We start from the raw sequence: 21,679 nt of genomic DNA on the forward strand, positions 1-21,679 counted from the left end.
CGTTTGAGTCCATTCTCCATCCCAAAGGAGAGCGCAAACTCCCCGCTCTTCAAACCAACAGCAAACATATGTCACGGTCGTTGGAATTTGGGTTGCTTTGTAACGCGTTGTGTGTTTGGGCTTGTGTTAATCCATGATAAATGGCATTCGATGACAGGGTCATGAGAACACGCATATGGCTTGTTAATTGCTTTGTGTTCATATTCGAAAACAAAATAACAGATGACTGCATACGACCAGAAGAACAGTACAGCAGACGTACACATCATCAAATATCTTGTTGAGCTTGTTGTTTTCTGTGTATGATTGAAGTTTATTAGCTTATTATTCATGAATGCATAACTTTTAAATTCATTTATATATGGCCTTTTAATAAGCGGAAAAGGTCTGTTGGGATTGAGTGATATTACCTAAATAAAACATTTAATTGGATCTTTTGGCATGTTTTTATAAATATACTAAGATTTTGTATTTTGCATACTGTTTGGGATGTATACGAATGGAACTGGGATGTAGTGTGATAACCCGAACACATTCAAGCATCTTATGCCGTTTTCTGTTACTTTTATATTTTCCAGGCCCTGCAGAAGTTGGCGAATCAGTATTTAAAGAGGGACTGGCCTGGGATCAAACCAGATGACCAGAGGACAGACTACCGGTGAATAAAACACCCTCTTTAACTAGTTTAAGATGAAATCATAAGGAGCTTGTTGTTTAATGACTGTTGTTTTCCTATGGGTGCTTTACAGTGATAGTTTGTGTTTTTTCAATCTTACAGCACAGCCATAACTATGTTTCCGAGTTGTGATTCTACTGTCAAAAAATAGAAATGGCAATGTTTTTACTCTAAATATAAATCTCTAAATCAATGTCTTAAAGGGATAGTTTACACAAAAATTAACATTTTGTCATCATTTACTTATTTTATCATTTACAGGTGTTCCATACCTGTATGATTGTTTTTCTTCTGCTGAACACAAAAGAAGAGATTTTGAGTTGCTGGTAGCCATTGACTTCCATATGAAAAAACCCCAATGAAATTCAGTTGGGACTAGAAACTGTTTGGTTGTCCACATTCTTCAAAATATAAAAAAACATAATCAGAAAAAAATAGAAAAATCCATACAGGTTTGGAACAACTTGAGGGTGTAATATTTGGGTGAACTATGCCTTGGGCTAAAAATCATTAAACCTTTTTTGACTACTGTAGGATTGCCACCTTTTTTTTGATTGACAGTTTGCATGGTAATGAAAATGTGATTTAAATCGAATAACCTGCCCCCTACAGTGACTAGGAGCCAATTTATCGACATTATTAAAATAAATGCTTTTCCTTAGGTAGGAAACATTGTATTAAAGCTGCAGTTGGTAACTTTTGACGCTCTAGCGGTTAATAAACAGAACTGCTTGCGTCTTGCGGAAGAACATCGTAGCCGGAACTACTTCTCTCTGTTTATGTCTATGAAGAATCACAAAGGTACTGGGTTACTCCACCGCGGTACCCCCGAAGCAATCTAAAATAGTCTGAATATATGAACTGTGCTAATGTTCTTTTACTGTAAATGCATGCAATCAGACACTGTCAGAATAGGGCTCCTGCTTTTGTTTGCATGGGAATATCACTCCATAAATAGTGTTTGCAATCAGTAGCCATGTTTTTCCTGCTGCAGGAATGTGTATGGAGTGTGGCGGGCTTATCTTGAAGGCACCGTGCAGGTGACCCAGTCTCGACTCAACGTCTGCGAGAACTACAAGAGCGACATTTCGGACCCTGCCAAAACCTTACGCCTCTACAAGGAACAGCAGCTGAAAAAGGTACTGACTTCGATCCTGTGTCCTTTGCCCTGATCCATCATGTAATTCTTTAACACCCCTCCACCTCTCTCTCTCTCTCTCTGCTGTCCGCAGTGCATTGACCAGCTGGGTCGGATCCAGGCAGAGCTCCAGGATTCAGTGAAGGATCTGGCCAAGTCCAAAAAGAAATACTTTGAGCTGGAGCAGATGGCCCAGGCTGTGCGGGAAAAGGCCGACATTGAGTCCAAGTAAGTGTCTCTGGTATTGCAGGTGCAAACGGCTCCAGAGGTGCCCAGATCAGAAACACGCACTTCACAAGTGATTGTACCATTAGTTAAAGAGTAAGAACTACATTCTCCGAAAAAGAAAAAATAAAGTATGAAGCTGTCACTAAGGTGGTAAAAGGTATTTCTTTGTACCATGTTTAACCCTAAATGATATATATTAGTACCTTAAAGGTGCATGTTAATACTTTAAAACTGCATATTGGTATCTAAAATGTACATATTAGTACCTTTTGTAAAGCTAAGTTTCACTTTATCAGTTAATGCATTTCTTGGGAATCAAACCCATAACCTTGGTGTTGCTTGCGCATGCTCTACTGGAATGCTTTTTCCATAAAATATGTGCATATCGGAAAGTTGTAATTGCATTATTTTTCAGTACAGCTCAGATCCTTTTATAGTTGTGTACATTATATTGGGAATCAAACCCATGACCACGGCATTGTAAGCACTGTGCTCTACTGTTTGAGCTTTTTGAGCCTTTTCCATAAAAATGTGCATATCTTGGTATAGCAATTTAATTATTTTTCTTTTCTATTTTCTTCCCTTTTATTTACATTTAAAATTGTGTATTTGGCGAAGCAACATGCTCTACTGTTTGAGCTGCAGGAATGCCTTTTCTATAAACATTTGCATATTTTTATTTATTTATTTTTTTTTAAGCAGGGCTTAAATCATTTTACATTTATTTACATTACATTGGGAATCGAAACTTAAATAGCACTTAAGTCCTTTTTCTTATATTTAAATGTTTGCATTTGGTAGAAACTTTTATGCAGAACCACTTACATTATGTTCAAGGTACACTTCAGTTCATGCAATCCCTGGGAATCAAACCCATGAGCTTGGTGTTGCTAGTGTCGTGTTTTACTGTTTGAGCTACAGGAATGCCTTTTCTATAAAAATGTGTATAGCTTGGTACTGTAATCTTATTTTTCAGTAGAGTTTAAATCCTTTTACTTTTTTGACTGACAGTATCATGCAAAGTGATTTATACTGCATTCAAGGTGCGCTTTATCAGTTTTTATATTCGCTAGGAATCAAACCCATGACTTTGGCATTGCTAGCTTTGTGGGCCTTTTCCATAAAAATATGCATAATTTGGTATTGGAATTTAAAATGTTAATGCACTGAGCAGTTTTTCACCTTGTCGAAGATATTAGGCTCAGAATCACAAACCTCGAAGCATTAAAAGTGCCAAAGACATAAGATGTGTTTTTGTGTTGAGATGCCTTCATTAAATATGCAGTTCCATGGCTGATTCTTAAAGGAGTAGTTCACTTCCAGAACAAACATTTACTTACCCCCTCGTCACCCGAGATGTTTTTGTTAGTTTTTTTCCAGTCATAAAGAAGTTGTTGTTTTTCTTTTTTTTCTTTTTTAAACATTTCATTTTTTTTTTTTTTGCTAAATAAGACCCTTCTTCCATGGCAGGGATCGTTTAATTAGAACCATTTGAAGCTGCATTTAAACTGCATTTTGGAAGTTCAAACTCACAGGCTCCATAGAAGTCCACTACATGGAGATAGTTCCTGAAATGTTTTCCTCAAAAAAACATAATTTCTTTACTACCAAAGAAAGAAAGACATCTTGGATGACAAGAGGGTGAGAACATTATCTCTTTTTTCTGGAAGTGAACTACTCCTATAAGCCCCCAGTAGGGAATACCCCACTCTGTTCAAAGCATTTTATTAGCCTGATGCAGAATTTGTTAAACACACTTAGCCATCTCTCTCTCTATCTTCAAGGGCCATTTGTACCCACACAACAATTGCCCTTCCAAAGCGTCTGCCAAAACCGGATTACACCGAGAGGCGAAAGACGAGTCCAGTTGCACGGTGTTGTGAGCTACTCACTCGGTTTTTCTATTGATTTTGGCTATGGATATTGTCCTGCTTCACATGGCCGTCAGTAAAGCTGAATTAGAATCAGTTATTGTTCTCAGCGGTCAGAGGAAGATGGGAGAGACTCTGTATTTGTCCTTAATTTCATGCAAAATTGATGAATCAAATTGTATTAGACCCCAGAACAACTTTGATATCTAATGATGAGGGCTCTGTGATGTGGGCGTAATCTCTGAATCCAGATGTAAATCTAACATAAACACAGAAAATTGGATGTTAATATTACATTTCAGAATTTTCTTAGATGGTTTGTGCAGACTTGTTTATGAATTTGAACATAGTTGGTAAAAAAAAGAAAGCAACTTTTGGTTTCCAATGAACATAGCAGTTCACCTATAATAGTGTTATCCTAATGTTATTCCAAACCCAAATGATACCATGGTACACAAAAGCATTGGTTCTTTTTTTTGGGTTGAACTGTTCCTTTAAGATAAGAAGTCATCTCAGAAATGGCATAACTTGATTTTGTGCCAGCTTTATAAAGCCTCTTCCTTCCTTTCACAGGTTGCAGGAGTGATCCACACTAGTTTGATTTATAATGTCTGTTTCCTCCTCGACACAAGGCTTTCGTTTCTCCTGCCTGTTGCTTCCGCCGGGCCTGATATATCTGTGATTTATAATACCTGCTCTGTGTTCTCTCAGGTCGAAGCTGGGTCTGTTCCAGTCCAGGATAAGTTTACAGAAGGCCAGTGTGAAGGTAAACACCAGCGTCTGTCTGTTTCTTTGAGAAACATTTTGCTTCAGCTCGAAAACCTAATTTACTCTTTATGCCATGTTAGTGTAGCATGACCACTATGTTTTTGGGTCTTCTGTCAAGCTCAAAAAATGTTCATATTTTGCTCAGCTGAACTAGAATATAGAAGTAAATGATTTTAATTTTGAAGTTACAGAAATGCACCATAAAAGTAGTGCATACAACTACAACATACACTATATTTCAAGTCTTCTAATAGTGTTCAGTGAGAAAAGGACACATGTGACCGATGGCAGTTCAGGATGAACTGAATGATACAGTGTTAGAATGGCTTGATGCATGGTTGTTTTAGAGGCTTGTGCTTTGCACTTCTTGAAGTTTTGGGCCTTCTGTGTGTGTTTCAGTTGAAAGCGAAGAGGAGCGATTGTAACTCCAAAGCGACCCACGCAAGGAACGAATATCTTCTCACATTGGCAGCCGCTAACGCACATCACGACCGATATTACCAGACCGACCTGGCCAGCTGCATCAAGGTGAGCACCACAGCAATGCACTGCTATTTTAGTATTCATTTGTAATTTTTCATATTTTTATATTTTTTATTTTTTTTATTTGTGTATACTTTTTGTAATTGTGATACTTGCTTTTGACATTTTGAATAGTATTATATATATATATATATATATATATATATATATATATATATATATATATATATATATATATATATATATATATATATATATATTTCCATTTAGATTTATTTTTTGTTTTAGTAATTGTAGTACTTCAATTTATTTATTTATTCATTTATTTATTTTTTTACGTTTAAATTTTCTTCTATTTCTATTTTAAATTATTCCCGCTTTATTTCGAAAAAATGAAACTTTGTAGTTTTAGGTGATTTAGTTTTAGGTAGCAAAACTCATCAGTGATGATGACCTCTGAACCAAGCATCATAAAGGCATAAAAACGCCCTTTATTAATTCTTTAGTTAAAAAAAAACCTTGAAAAAAGTTTTCTAAATCATCCTTTTTAAGGACTTTTCTTGGTGGATGACCTTGTGCATTATCACGTGGGTGGAGTTTGCTCCATGTCTACAGTGCTTAATTTAACTGAACATTAGAGTATTTATTTTGTCATTTCTGTTGTTGGTTGTGTATTGCACATCTTAAGGTTTTACATGAGTTATGTCTGTTGGCATGAATCTAGTACAGTGGTTCACACAATGATGTTATCTATGGACAGATCAAACTATGTACTTCCTGTGTCGATTTCCTCACAGGAAAAAGCTCCCTTACAGAGAGAAAGAGCTGCATACTTTCTTTCTCTGCCCAGTATTTCTCATTTACAGCTGGATAAGAGAGGTCTAGTCTTATGACACTGAATGCTTGCTTGCATTAAGCTGTAGAAACTGCGTTTACCTCCATTCTGGTGTGTGCATGTGTGTTTGTGTTTTAAAATCTCCTCTGGTGTTTCTAATAAGCATTGTGCCGTGCATGTAAACACACTCACTGACTGGCGACTATGTTACAGTTCCTTTCTCCTGCAGATGTTAAATGCTTGTAATTGCTGGATTACATAACTGAATGTTTGGTGTTTGTGGTCCAGCATATCTGGCTGTGTGTGTAATAGACAGAAGTTGGCTAGGACATTGAAGCACGTCTGGTATGTGTTCATATCGCTCGTGGGACTTTATCACAGCTCAGGGAACAAGTGTGGGATTAAATTAACCAAAATGTAGAAATAATCAAAGATTTGTTGATCGAGCTGTGTTGCATCACTTAATAAACAGCAATAGTTTTAATATTGCATTTCCTTTTAACCTGTGAGTTTAAAGTTAATTCACAACTGAGACTTAAATCAGAGTTTATAGTAACAGGGTTAAAGGTAAACTGTTTTAAATGTAAATTAAAACCAGGATCAAACTGATGGTTTAAAAGTTAGGTACAACAGAATTATTAAATAAACCCTCAATTTAATCTAGATTTATTTTTAAGATTTATTTGGTGCAGCCGAACTAAAACTAAAACCATTAAAAGCAAACAATTATTAATTATTGAAATTTAATAAATGTTATAGTTATAGTAAGTGTGTGTGTGTGTGTGTGTGTGTGTGTGTGTGTTTGATATATATACGTATATATATATATATATATAAATAATAAAATGTATAATACCTAGACATACAAAAAAATGAAAACCCATTTCTAAAACTTTATCTAAAATTAAAATAGGAACATATTAAAATACAAAATAATTCAAATAATGAGTAAATATGATCATACAATAACACATCCTGAGCTGTAAAAATATAAGTCCATTTTGCACTGGATGTATGGATAAAACATTTAGTTTAATATAGTGAAATATTTGTGATTTTAAAGTTTTGTCTCCATCAATAGAGCCAGATGGTGTAGTTAAAGGCAGGTGTTAACAGGGCTATGCTTAACCAACCAAACCTTGACCTTTTATTGACGTCACCCGAAAAGGAAATTCATTTCATAAGTGGAGCAGGTTATTGCACTTTGATGAAAGAGATGAAGACATTTGTTGTCCACCTTTGTGACAGTGTGCACTGATGAATCTCTCACAGTAAAACCAGAAGCGTGCATTAGGACTGTAAATAGAGTCGTGTGGATTTCACGTTGGCTTTAACAAACCTCATGCACGGTCCGAGCCCATTTGCAAATACATTTTCAGCCAACTATTCAGGCCTTGTAAGATGAGGAGTGTCCAGTGATGCTGTGCGGTCGGGTCAGTGGAGGGTTGTGCCAGCATAAATCAATGCTTCATCTCCACAGACTGACAGCCGCTCCACTCATGGCCTTATTTAGTGATGCACACCCTCTCGAATTCTTCAACATCTTTCTTAATCTTGGACCATTGGGAGCAGATATCTGGGAGAATGTGCTGGCAAAAAGACCACCACATCCTCAAAGATACATAGCATTCTTTAGTCAAACCGGTCTAAATCTGACATCAGAATATATGCTAGTCAAATGAGAAATGAGATGTTTTATTTGTAACTACAGAAGTGATGCATTTCAAACAGATATAAAAAGACACATGGCATCATGGGTGATGGAGAACTGAAACAGATTAACAGAACTAAAGCAGTACACGTTAAAAGGTGACAGTAAAATATATTAAGCTCCATTAACCATATGAAAGTCACTCTCTTAAAAGTATTTTGCAGCAGCACAAATACAAGGCACCATTATGCAGTACATGATTAAACATATTAATTATTTCATCAGTCAGCATGGTTTGATATCTTCACACTTGTCTATTTACAGTTCCCAGGCATCTTGCATTTACATTTATTCAGACCTTTTAAATATACATTTGAAAATATAAACTGTATAGAGTTTATTGTTTTTCTTAATGAAGATTATTTAATTGGTTGGTTTTATTGTAACTATTTTACTATTTATTAATTTGTTTTTGTTTTTAATCTTATGTTATTTTATTTTATTGTATTCTATCTTATTGGCATCCGTCTAATTGAGTATCATTGATATACTTTTATAGTTTTCATTAATATTAAGATTTATATATGTGGGTGTAAGTCGTTTTTAGTCATTTTGAGGTTTTGTCATTTTTAATAATTTTCATATCTATGTAGTTCTTAAATTGTTATTTCTGTTTTAGGTGTTTTAGTGCATCAATTTTTTTATATTTTATTTACTATGTAACAAAATGTAAGTAGTTAAGTTTTAGTTAACTATAACAATCCTGGCTTGCTTTAAATGTATTGTATTTTTTATTAAATCAGCTTCACAGTCAGAAGTTTGTATCCGATTGTTAATCTGTTGTTTAAATCTTTCTCTTTTATTTCTGCACTTCTACTCGTGATCAGACCAGACGAGCATTAAGTGAGCATTTTTCTACTTGATGGGTCTCATTTGTCTCGTAACGCAGCTATCAGCTTTGTTTCTCCACCGCCTCCAGAACCGAACTGCTAGTCTCCTCCTGTTCTTACCGGAGGACATCATCTGTGCTCCACCCGCTTTGTGTTTGACCGAGAGCCATACGAATGCAATCTGAATGAGAGAGAGAGAGAGAGAGAGAGAGAGAGAGAGAGAGAATCTGTCTTAAATTATTGATAGATGGAGAGTCAGTGCTTCAGGCTCCACCAAATACAGAACAACCGGCCCACCACAGCTGAGCCCGTATACTTGGTTATGGTCAATCTACCATAGCTGTACACAGAGCTCGGTAGATTACTTAGGAATTGTAATCAGTTACTGATTACAGAATACATGACAAAATTTGTAGTCTGTAAAATAATCTCTTAGATTACACATTTTTCGGTAACGTAATCTGATTACTTTTGGATTACATTTAGATTACATTTGTGCTAACCCTTATTTGATAGCACATATATTGAATTAGCCTAATGTTGTGCTATTTTGACACATACAACGAAAAAATATATTTAATTCACCAACAAGAGCCACAATTGCTTCTTTTTCAAGTGTAATGTGTGGACAGTTTTACTTACAAAATACTAACATTAATGCGCCTTGCTGTTAGTGTTTGCTAGTAACACTGAATAAAACTTATAATTACTTATAAGTAAATTTGGAAAACCGCTACACTACAAAAAACAATATTGAAAAACATGAAATTCACAGCAATATCACTGCCAGGTTAAATATTTAATGTAATAAAACACTAGAAGTGCATATGAATGTGTCAATGGAAAACAAAACAAAATAGCTACATTGCAAACATGAATTTTGAAAAAGACTAAAAAAGGAAGAAAAAAAAGGAAATTTAGGAGAATCCTACAGTGTTGCGCATTTTAACCAATCGCACACAATTCTGTTGAGTTTAGAAATGCGTTGGCCATGTCAAAGTCGTTCGGATGATGAAAACTCGATGAAACTCATCAGTTTTGTTGAGCACATGCACGTTCGCTGACTGAATTACGGACTCTTGCGAATTCTCTAATCATAAACAACAAAGCGCAGATGTGTGTACAATGTAAGTAAGAGATTCAATTCACAGTGTATATATCTTCAGCGATTAGAACAATAGTTTTGTTCTTTTGAGAGTACTTAGACTTAGATAGATCAATGTTAGTGATAATGTCACTTTCTATATATAATTTAATTGCTGTTTGAATAATCATGGAAAGTAAAAATTGATGAAAGGAAAAATTATATAGCCTAATTATAATTTTTTTAAAGGTTTTTATTAAATTTTAATCACGTTAATTACAAATTCAGCCCCATTAAACATTTTTTATTTTTTTTGCCTACATGACACCCATTTCTGGTTCATGCCTAAAAATACTGGTTTATGATGTTTAATACATTTGGCTGCTTTTAGCCTTGCCTTGGAGTTGGTTCACCCTCCGCCTATGCTCGTCAGTCATATTTCCAGATATATTCTTAGATATATATTCCATTGCTGTCAGGGTGGATTTAAAGACTTCTTTTACCCTGTCTTTTCCAATTTTTATTTTCCTTGCACATGTAGTTTTTCTCAGCATAAGTGTTTCCAGGTTCATTTCTCCATGTGTCTGTGGCAGTTGCTCCATAGTGCTCCATTTGGCGGTCCACATGAAAGGAATATTCCAGGTTAATTTACAAGTTAAGCTCCTAGACTAAGAGGCATATTGTCAGTTGCCATAGAAAATCATTTCGCTTGTTCCTCTGGGTTTTCATGTATATTAAAAGCAGACATCAGAATTAAAGTAATACACTTCCAATGGAAGTTAATGGACCATGCATTCAAGAGTTTAAGAGCAGAAATAAGGTGCTTCTATTTTTTGTAATTATATTATATTGTTTTGAAAAAATGTCTAAATTTTCCACACACTTATGTGTTAGTGTATATGTCAATTAGTGTATATGTGTAAAAAAGTTTTTTGCTATGTCATGTGCTTTCGTTGTGCACTTATTTTTACAATGAAAGAAAAAATGATCCAAAAATATTTTGGTGAAACCTGAAACTTTGTTTTGAGCTTTGCAAATGTCCATAAAAAGTCTTGAATCAGTTCATTAAATTCAGCACAATTAAAAAATTTCTAAATGTCATGAACCGTTGCAGCACTTTTTTATACAAACTCTCACATTGCATCATGATCCTGTTTTGAGTAGGTCTCTCTTTTAGTCCTTATTTTGACTTATATGTTTAACAGCATCTCAGAGGTTCAAGAGAGGGGATTTTCTGCTTTCGAGGTGGGCTGTGGGTTTTCCCCCATGTTTGTCATTGTTGTATTGTACTTGTAAATGTGAGGAAAGAGGTGAGAGCAGCCTGATGTCAGATGTGTGTGTTTTGCATGTATTCTTAGATCTTGTTCCTGTTTTTGTGCGTGAACCAGCCATCAAACACCATCAGCATTGTGTCACACTTCTGCTCTTGTCGTTTTTTATAGAAGGTTGACATTTACTGAACTGTGAGATAATGTGGCCTCCCTAGAAACACCCAAATGCACATATATTTCTATAAACTAATATGCCTGGTAAAAGCTTAAAGGAGAAGTACATCCAAAAATGGCAAGGTTGTCATCATTTACACACCCTCATGTTGTTGCAACCCTGTATGGCTTCTTTTACATATCTTGTGACCAATTACTGACCTTCTTTTGAATGGTGTTGAACATTAACATTGCGTTATTAAAACTACAATGATATAATTTAGTTTAGGTTGAATTTTTTTTTTCTTCGTAACCTCACATTAGTATAAACATGTATAAAAATAACTTGCATATTTATTTTGATAGCCTCTATTTATAGCCAGCAGACGGCTGTTGATAAATGTGCACCACAGGTTCATATCGAGTCTTCAAGAAATCTTCCTCTGTGTGTGTGTGTGTGTGTGTGTGTGTGTGTGTGTGTGTGTGTGTGTGTGTATGTGTGTGGTGGAGGGTTCATTAGTTTCCTGCAGGAGGCATTGGGGTGTAAAGTGAAGCAATTATTATGCAGCAGAAGTGTTTGTTCGGCTGATGCTTGTATTTGCTTTATGTATTTTCATGTGCTGTGTGTGTATGCGTGTGTTCCCATCCCATGCACGTGGAGACACATTTGGGTATGTTTTCAGAGAGTTTGTGAATGTATAGCCTTGACAAAATAACCTAGCTTAAAGAAATCGTTCACCGGCCCAAAAATTGCGAACTCTCTCTCAGGCTATCTGTGATGTAAATGAGGGTAACACTTTCATTCTTAAATCATTAACAAACATTATATAATTCTTGACTGATCATTAGGTAATATATATTCAAAACCACTAGAGATATGAGATAACGTGCTTGTTAATGTTTACTAATACATTTATGATCATTACCTAAGGATCAACGGATCATCATTTAATGTAAATAAAAATTCTTAAAAATGGCATTAAACTTTTCATCCATTTTATCATGCACTTCTTGTAAATCTACCAATTATTTTAACAGATGTGATGCAATTACTAAAAGCTTTTGTTAATGTGCAGCACATTTGCTGCGGATGAGGTGCGATATGGGTAAGTTTAGGGATGGTTGAGTGGGTCAGAAGAAGTATACAGGAGTCAGTTTTATCACTATAAGGAAACATGGTTCAATCGGTTTATATTAAATTGTTTCAATAAATGAACGAGTATTTTCTTGGAAACTAGATGTTTTCTCCTGTAGACTTACGATTCAAGGAATATTCTTTTTAATGATGTACAGTAGTACACTGATATAACTGTTGAGGCAATACAAATATATTTTGCACCCAAATTACAATGTGTTTTATGTTTTTAGCGAGCATTTAGTTAAACTTAACTAACGGCCCTTTACATAAACGTTGTTACAGCAGCTAAAAGTCCAATGCCCATAAAGATATTAAAAGATTAGGAAACAATAAGCATTTACAAATGATGAAAAGTGTCAGCTTTAGCTTGAAAACTGTGAAAAACACAAACAAATGATTAATAAATGATTATTAAGATGTGTAAATAGTAGACGTTTATACAACTAATGAAGACCGAATATATGACCTTTACTGACAGTGAGAGTTAATAAATAATAATATATTAACATAAATAGTTTGTGAAGTGCTTAAAATTACTAATTAAGCTCATTGTAAACATTCGTAAAACAAAAAAGCATTAGGTAATATGTGAACTGAAGTTTTAATGACAGTTGTTAGCAAAAGTACATTAACAAATAAGCTGTTAACATCTGCTAAAATCTTTTTTTTTTTTTAAATGAGCATGATCAGTATGAATTGAAAGTTTAATAACATTGGTAAGCATTAAATAATGATCTGTTAAGCATTATATAATGTCTATTAAAGATTTATTAATTACATTTATTATAAGGTATTACCTAAATGGGTCTTTTTCTTCATCAGAAAAGATTTTGAGAAATATAGCATTCCATAACTTGCCCATCAATTTATCCTCTGCAGTGAATGGGTGCCGTCAGAATGAGAGTCCAAACAGCTGATAAAAACATCACAATAATCCACAAGTGATCCACATCACTCCAGTCCATCAGTTAACATCTGGAGAAGCAGAAAGCCGCATGTTTGTTAAAAATGAATTAATATTACTTTCTCCAGGTAAAAAGTTGTCTTGTCTGAATCAGGAGAAAAATATGCACATGTCAAGCACCGTCTACAAATGAAAAAGTCTAAAGCCGTTCTAAACAAATTTGTCTGTGGATTTGTGTGGATTTGTCTCATTTTGATGTGTGAGGGCAACAGAAGATGGACCTTTTGGACTTATTGTTATGGATAAAGGAATTGTATTTTAGCCGGAAGAAACAGTTTAAAGTAAAAAAAAAACGCCTTATTGCTGGATTAGTTTCATACAAACACACAGCTTTTTGCTTCCCGAGACATTAACTGATGGACTGGAGTGGTGTGGATCACTTGTGGATTATTGTGATGTTTTTATCAGCTGTTTGGACTCTCATTCTGACGGCACCCATTCACTGCAGAGCATCCATTGATGAGAAAGTGATACAATTCTTCTCCAAATCTAATAAAAAACAATTTGGCTAAACTGTTACTTTAAAATCTCTTGCAACTTGGAAAGGTGAGATAACCACATGAAGCAGGTCCCGTGGCTCTCACACATGGACGTTATGGAGTTTGAGTGTGGTGGGTGGAGGTAGACATGATCCTATCAGGAGGAAGCACAGCCTCTTCTCCATCTCTCTCTCTCTCTCTCTCTCTCTCTCATGCATACACACACACACACTCAAGTGCTTCCTGACAGCGGCGCCACCTGCTGTAACCCGACGGAGCTCGTGAATCCAGAGCTGCTCATGGTCGGGTCTGTGTCATTTCCAGCTCATTCATACAAATCAAAGCCCTTTTCCAAAATACATTCCTACCCAGTGCTGCTGAACATGGAGAGAGAGAGAGAGAGAGAGAGAGAGAGAGAGAGAGAGGGAACAGCAGAGGTTTGGAGTCTTGTTTTTGCACGTCGAGGCCTTGGAATCTGAACTAGCTAACCTTTCCCAGCAGCTGCTGCTGTTTGAACAGTCTGCTCTGATCCGAGCGTCACACTCCGTCTGTTCGAAGGCTGCCGACGGGACGTTCTGTCCTGCTTTCTGTCTCTCATACAGATGTGTTTGGTGTATGTTAACACACTCATTTTTGTTTCTCTTATTTAGTTTATTCTGTTTTTTTTGTCCTGTTATTCCTTCTGTCTGTATTTTTATTTAACTGTTGTCTGCCGTTTCTATTTGTCGGTCTGTTTTTCATTGTTTTCACACTCTTATCATTCTATAGTTTTTCTGTATTTGTTCTACCATTATTTTTAATTTTTTGTCAGTTGTTCTTTCCATAATTTTCTATATTTTTGGGCTTCTCATTCTATCTGTCCATCATTTCATCACTGTATAGTTTTTCAATATTTTTCTGTTTATTGCTCTGTATTTTTTTTTTTTCATTTTTCTTTCATTCATTCTTTTTTTTTTGTCTTGATCATTTTGTTCTGTCGTTATTCTATTGCTCCATCATTTCATCATTCTGTTTCATTCTGTCTGTTGTTCTTTAAATCTTTCTGTCTTATTCAATAATTCTGTCATGGTTCTTTTGTTCAATTATCTAAGATTCTTTCTTTCGTTCTATCATTCGTCATTTGTCATTTCTATCATTCGATTATTTTTCTATATTTTGGTCTATCACTGTCTATTGTTCTGTCATTTTCTGGCTTAAATCTGTCTGTTGTTCTGTCATTTCATCATTCTATCTTTCTCATTTCACTTTTTGGAACCTCTGACCCTTTCTGAGAGCATTTGTTATTCTTCAGTTCAAACACAGACTATGTCATCTGTCTCTCTCTCTCTCTCTAGGGTCTGGAGGGGAACGTATACGATCATGTGAAGGATTATCTGATATCCTTTTGTCGGACCGAGCTGGAAGCGTTTCAAGCTGTCCACAGCACCTTCCAGTTCCTGCTGGAGAAGTCCAGTCGAGTGAGTCTCTCTCTTTCATAGTTTCATCACTCTCTTCATTCCCAAAAATAGATTCCCTCTGCCAGCGCCTCATTATCGGCTCCCCTATGAAGAAATCCCCTTCACACACACACACACATCATTCCTCCACTGCACTGTCAAACACATCTGTCTGAGCACTATTTCACTGCCCAAGGGCCCCTAATTTTACATACCACTATTGTGACAAGCGCATGTGTGTGTTTGTGTGTGTGTTTGTGTGTGTGTGCGCGTGTGTGTGCGTGTGTAGAAAGGTCGAGAGTTACACAAGGATCTTTCCTGCACACGTTTTTAAAGGGATAGTTCACACAGAAATGATCATTCTGTCATCATTTACTCACCCGCATGATGTTCTTTCCTCTGCAGAACACAAAAGATATCATGAAGGCTTTGAAATTCAATTGAAATTGTGTGCGCAAAAAAAGCTCTGAAGAAGAGAGAAAGAAAGAGTCTGTTTTTGGGTGAACGCTCCCTTTGAAGGAACATTTGTACATGTCATATAAACGTGTTTGTGAATTAGTTGTGATGTCATGTCCAGGTGATGCAGGACTTCAACCAGCAGCTGTTCCTGCAGGAGAACCCAGTGTTTCACAAAGCCCAAGACTTCCCGTTCCAGCCCAGCGACAGCGATACGGTGAGCTTTACGCATGCGTCTTCATAAACTGATCTGCAATCAAGGAATCATGTGCTGCTGTTCAAAAGTTTGGAGTCAGTAAGATATCTTTTTTTAGCAGGGATGCATTATATAAATCAGAAGTGACTGTACTGACATTTATAATGCTACAGTTCTAAAGTTGTTCATTGAAGAATCATTAAAAATAGAAATGCATCACACCTTTCACAAAAAAAAAATGGGGGGGGGGGGCGGCTGATATGTTCTTTGAATTTCGAGTTTATTTCTCACAGTTATGTATTTTAACTCGCAATTCCAAAATATCACCCGCAAATATCCTGCAATTATGAGATAAAGAGGTCAGAATTGTAAGTAAAAAAGTCACAATTACCTTTTTTTATTTTTTATTTAGTTAAGAAATGGGCTTCCATAGAAAACATATTTACTTATTAAGCAGAATATACTTCTTTCAAAAACATGAAAAAACATCTTACCAAGCCTGAACTTTTGAACAGTAGTGTATGTTTGAAGAAAAATGTGTCTTATTCATGTAATCACTTTAGTGTGTGAATATCTCAATTCTCTATCATCTCAAATGACATTTGATTCAGTTTGAACCATGTTATGGCAGGGAATCGGCCTCTAGTTTTTTTTTTTGGTTGGTTTCATTAGTCAGCGTATCAGCGCTCTCTCTTCCTGTTTGTCTCTTGGTCTTCTCTCTATTTAAAGGTTTAAATTGTGTTCAGACGTTTCAGATTTTATTCAGCGTTAACGACATCATCGACACATACCTCACAACTGCCGAAAAAACCTCCGAAATTTCATCACCACCTTCTATCTTTAGCCTGACGCTTCTGAGAGTCTCCGGGAACAGAATCTCTTGTTCCTGTGGTGATGAAGAAACATCCCGCTGTTTAAACTCTCGTCTGTCTCTGCGCGGGCTTTAATCAGCAGCCGTTTTGGGATCGTTCTCTCGTGATGCTTCAGTTCGGCTCGAGTGCGATTGAGATCTAGTTTGTCTTCCTCTTTGTATCTTTCTGTATTTTTCTGTCCCATTTTAAACTTTAGTTTCAATTTAGTGGGCTTTAATGACATAACAGCAAACTTGGTGACATTCTAACCTGCTAATTTAGTACCAATACATAGACATTGTAATAAAATGCACTTTCTATAATGTAAAAAATTAGTTTAATTTAAATTTTTTTTTTTCTGTCATTAAATGTTAAGGCTATTATGAGGGTTTTTTTCTTTCTATTTCTTCTATTTTTTATTTTATTTGTATATTTAATTGGATAAAATAGCATATTTTATTAAATGCATTATATTAATTAGCTATAGAGTTTTCATAACTGTCATTAAAATCGATCTCATTGAAAAATTGTTGACATTTCTAGTTTTTAATTATTATTTAAATAAAGGTATTGGAATTAGCTTGGTGTGAGTTTAATTTTAAGACCTTCACTATTGTTAACAAAAATATATAAAATTTAATGCAAGTATAAAAAATAAAGTAAAAAAGGAGGATTTTAACACAGAATTTATTCCTTCCTGTTTTAACCTGTTCTATTTCACACAGTTTTTATAGTTTTTTTGTTAGACCATGTTATTGCATCCTTAAGATTTATTAGATTACTCACTGGTAAGTTGCTTTAGATAAAAGTGTCTGTTAAAAGAAAAAAAATTGAAATACAGAAACAGCAGCTTCTCTTTACATCTTTATTTTGTGTGGATCATGAAATACTTCAGATATTATTTTATTGGTTCATAAAGTAATATTAATTAACTTATATCAAATTATCATCATCTAGCTGTTGATGTCTTCAGTGTTTCCGACTGCTGCAATGATCACAGACCACAGTTATGTAAGAAGTATTAGTAGACTAACAGCAATTCATCATCAAACACCCCATAAATAACTGTAAGGTTAGGTTTGCTTGCTTGCTCTCTCTCTCTCTCTCTCTCTCTCTCTCTCTCTCTCTCTCTCTCTCTCTCTATGTCTCTCTCTCATCTTCCTATAGTTCAGTGTTGAATCCTGTAGTGTAATTGCTCTCTCTCTCTCTCTCTCTCTCTCTCTCTCTCTCTCTCTCTCTCTATGTCTCTCTCTCATCTTCCTATAGTTCAGTGTTGAATCCTGTAGTGTAATTGTTCTCTCTCACGGCTCTAGTAGTTAGTAGGTACCGTGTCTGCTAATGTTAACGTCTCTGAACATCTTTCTGACTGCTCTGCTGATTCTAACCCTGTTTTTCTGTCTTCTAACAGTCTGTTTCTAACCTTCTCTTAACCCCACCTCATGCGTGCGTGTGTGTGTGATGTGATGTGTGTGCATGTGTGTGCGTGCCCATCTTTCCTCCTCTCCGGCTCAGACACTGAGCTCTGTGCAGCAGTTGGTGGACATTGAGCCATCGACGGTCAGTGTGATGAGAATGACTCTGGGCGCAGGTACCACAATATCTGTTGGACTTGATTTCCCATCATGCATCAGTCTCGTGCCGCCATCATCAACTCACCATTGTTGTTGTTTGCATGCTGACATCAGCCTGTGCACAAATTTGAAGGGACAATTCATCATGGCATTCAAGTCTTTCATTGTTTCTTTTAAAAGTGAAGTGTGTAATTTACGTACCAGTAGCAGCACCAATACAAATTACATTCTATGAATTTGATTGGCCAGACTGGGTGTGTAAACAACATTGGCACAACCAGTGGTGTAACTGTCTGTTTGTCCTACTAATGGGTGCCGCTAGTGGTGCAGAATATATGTGACCGTGGACCACAAAACCAGTCATAATGGTCTTTTTTTTTAAAATAAGGTTTCCATTGATGTATGGTTTGTTAAGACAGAACAATATTTGGCCGAGAATCTGAAAAAAAATCTAAATATTGAGAAAATTGCCTTTAAAGTTGTCCAAATTATGTTCATAGCGATGCATATTACTAATCCAAAATTAGTTTTGATATATTTACAGTAGGACATTTACAAAATATCTTCATTAAACATGATCTTTACTAAATATCCTAATGATTTTTGGCATAAAATAAAAATCTATCATTTTGACCCATACAATAAATTTTTGGATATTGCTAGAATTATACTCCAGAGGCTCAAGACTGCTTTTGTGCTCCAGGGTTACATAAGTGTGTGTGTGTCTATTTTTTATTATCATTACTGTGTTATTATATATTTATATTTTGAAAATTATATTTTTTATTTGTTTATTGTTTTTTGTCAGTACACAGTTTCACAGCAGCTTTATACAAATGCATGTTGTTAAAATCTGTTAATTAATATAATGTATTAGTTATTAATAAATATTAAAAGTCATTTATATGCATACATTATATTTATATATTAATACATCTTTTTATACAAGTCAGTTTGAATTGTATTTACAGAAATGCATGATGTTAATTTATATGAATATATATATATATATATTAATTAATATCATGTATTAGTTTATATAAAAAATATTCATAGTAATTTTTATTTAATTTATTCAAGTACATTTTTTGTATAAAGGTTTTCACAATACAGTTTCAAATCTGATTAACAGAAATTCTTATAAATTTATATTATGCTAAATGTATATACATTTTTTTAAGTGTATTTATGAGTTAATGTTAATAAATATTAATAGTAATGTATATTTATATTTCATTTGAAGGAAAACATCACAATCAGATTACACACTTTGCCTTTTAAATAAAAAGGATGTAGTACACATCCCTGGAATACTCGATTCTGATTGGTCAGTCGTGGTTTTCTGTGGTCAGATAATTTTGTGTAATGGCACTGAACTGTATTATTGATGGTCCACTTAGATATCTGACTTCCTACACTGTGCTAGTGTGTCTGTGTTGATTACTATGACTTCAGTCTTTTAGACTGTAGCTTGCTTGTCGAATCCTTGCAGTGTCTGCTGTTAAAAGACTGACACATCTTACACTCAAAGAGACAGTTGCTGGGATCGATCAACAGTGCAAACACACAAACACACACTATATTTCTCATTATACAAACATAATGTCACATGCATCCCATCATGCTCTCCTAGAAAGCATGTCTCAGAGTTTAAAGCAGAGACACATGGGATTGATTAGGCTTTCGTGAGCACTTCTGATCCACATGAAGACCCTGCAGACTGTCATGTGTTTCCCAGCAGACTCGGGCAAGACATACGCCACATCTGCTTGAGGTCACGCTGAGAGGAAAAACAGGAAGACATGAAAGCCATGTTTTTGTTTGTGCCTTTCATGAAACTCTTGTCAGCCTTGAGTAGTGTTGACATCAGATGTGTTAAAGCGCTCTGATTGAGTTTGTATTGATCATTACTGTCAGAATCAAATATTCACAGCGTCTGCGATACTCTCAGTCAGGATACTGTTCTGTGGAGAGAATGTGGGACTATTTCTTATCGAAAATTAATCTGTTTTTTAAAAAAATGCAATGAAAAATGTATGTAGATGACCAGACACAATTTAAGATTATGTCTTAAATAATTAATAGGTAAAATTAGATTTAAAAACCCAAACTGTAAAATCTGTAAAAAATTTAAATATTATTATAGATTTGAAATGGCCATTTTCTATGTGAATAAATAATTTATTTCTGTGATGCGCAGCTGTATTTTCAGCATCATTCCTCCAGTCTTCAGTGTCACATGATCTTCAGAAATCATAATAATATGATGAAATGCTTCTCGAGAGAAATTTCAGATTATTAATCTAATATTTTTGTGGGAACTCTGTCTTTCAGGATTCTTTCAAGTTCAAAAGAACAGTGTTTATTTGAAATAGAAATGTTGAAACATTTATAAATGTCTTTATTATCGTTTTAATGCATCCTTGTTGAATAGATCCCAGACCTGTGATTCCAGCAGGTGTGTGTTGCTGTGGTAACCAGTTCTGTGTGTGTGTGTGTGTGTGTGTGTGTGTGTGGTGTGTGTGTGTGTGTGTGTGTGTGTGTTTCAGAGTCGACAGCTGGAATCGGAGACAGGAACCACAGAAGAACACAGTCTGAACAAAGAGGCGAGGAAATGGGCCACACGTGTGGCCCGCGAACACAAAAACATCATCCATTACAAACGGGTGAGAGGCGCTGGATGTCACACACACACACACACACACACACATCAGCAACACACACACTTCAACACTTAAACAAACATCATCTGTGAGCGGACGAATCTAGTGATTTCCCAGTTTATTAATTGACTTTTGTAGTTTGCGTTATTCTCAGTGGTGATTTTTGTAGTTAAATCTTATTTACTGTATATACAGTATTTGAAAACATTGCAGTAAAATATATTGCAGTGTTATTTGTATTGCTATATTTGATTTTCATGACAAATTGGTGAGATCCAGCTGCTGAGATGAAGATTAATAATTTAAATACAAAGCTAAAACATAATTTACTGTTTCATGTCCAGGTCATATAAATACACAAATTATAATAATAATAATAATTAACCAATTTTCCATGACAATTCAGTAAGTTAACTCAATTCTGGACATTTTTCAGTTGAGTGTTATTTGTGTGTTTCTACTTCAAATAATTCTCAGTTGTGATTTGTTTTTAATTACTGTGTGTACAGTATTTGATCTAAAACATATTGCAGTATAATATTATACAATATTATTGAATTGCAGTATGCAGTATTGTATTTAATAATCATACAATTATTCATTCATAATCTTTTTATTTATTTTATTTTTATGACAATTAAGTGAGTGCCAGACCCAAATTCTGGGCATATTTTACATTTGTAAATTCTAATTCCTTTTTATTCTTACTCCTTTCTTTTTGATTCTGAGATCACACATGGCCTCATCGTTTCTGGAAAGGTTGCTGTTGTTTTTTCAGGAATGTGAATAACTCTGTTGTTAATCACTCTGTGTCCTGAGCGGATGTTAGATTAGTAGCAGGAAGCGTGGTCTGATGCTGTTTTTTGTTTTGTAGGCT

General features: G+C 35.1%; 1 protein-coding gene across 1 annotated transcript in view; it reads left to right on the forward strand.

Moving 5' to 3' along the window:
• Nucleotides 1-20,892, forward strand: part of LOC113076895 (F-BAR and double SH3 domains protein 2-like) — a 60,776-nt gene extending 39,884 nt beyond the window's left edge. The window contains exons 4-11 of the mRNA XM_026249509.1: nucleotides 579-658; nucleotides 1,671-1,815; nucleotides 1,909-2,042; nucleotides 4,625-4,679; nucleotides 5,081-5,209; nucleotides 14,964-15,086; nucleotides 15,643-15,738; nucleotides 20,689-20,892. Coding sequence (XP_026105294.1) covers nucleotides 579-658; nucleotides 1,671-1,815; nucleotides 1,909-2,042; nucleotides 4,625-4,679; nucleotides 5,081-5,209; nucleotides 14,964-15,086; nucleotides 15,643-15,738; nucleotides 20,689-20,877 — 951 coding nt within the window. The 3' untranslated portion in view covers nucleotides 20,878-20,892. The remainder of the gene's footprint in view (nucleotides 1-578; nucleotides 659-1,670; nucleotides 1,816-1,908; nucleotides 2,043-4,624; nucleotides 4,680-5,080; nucleotides 5,210-14,963; nucleotides 15,087-15,642; nucleotides 15,739-20,688) is intronic.
• Nucleotides 20,893-21,679: the final 787 nt, after the last annotated feature.

The sequence above is a fragment of the Carassius auratus genome, unplaced genomic scaffold (assembly GCF_003368295.1).
Source record: "Carassius auratus strain Wakin unplaced genomic scaffold, ASM336829v1 scaf_tig00021399, whole genome shotgun sequence".
Classification (NCBI taxonomy): Eukaryota; Metazoa; Chordata; class Actinopteri; order Cypriniformes; family Cyprinidae; genus Carassius; species Carassius auratus.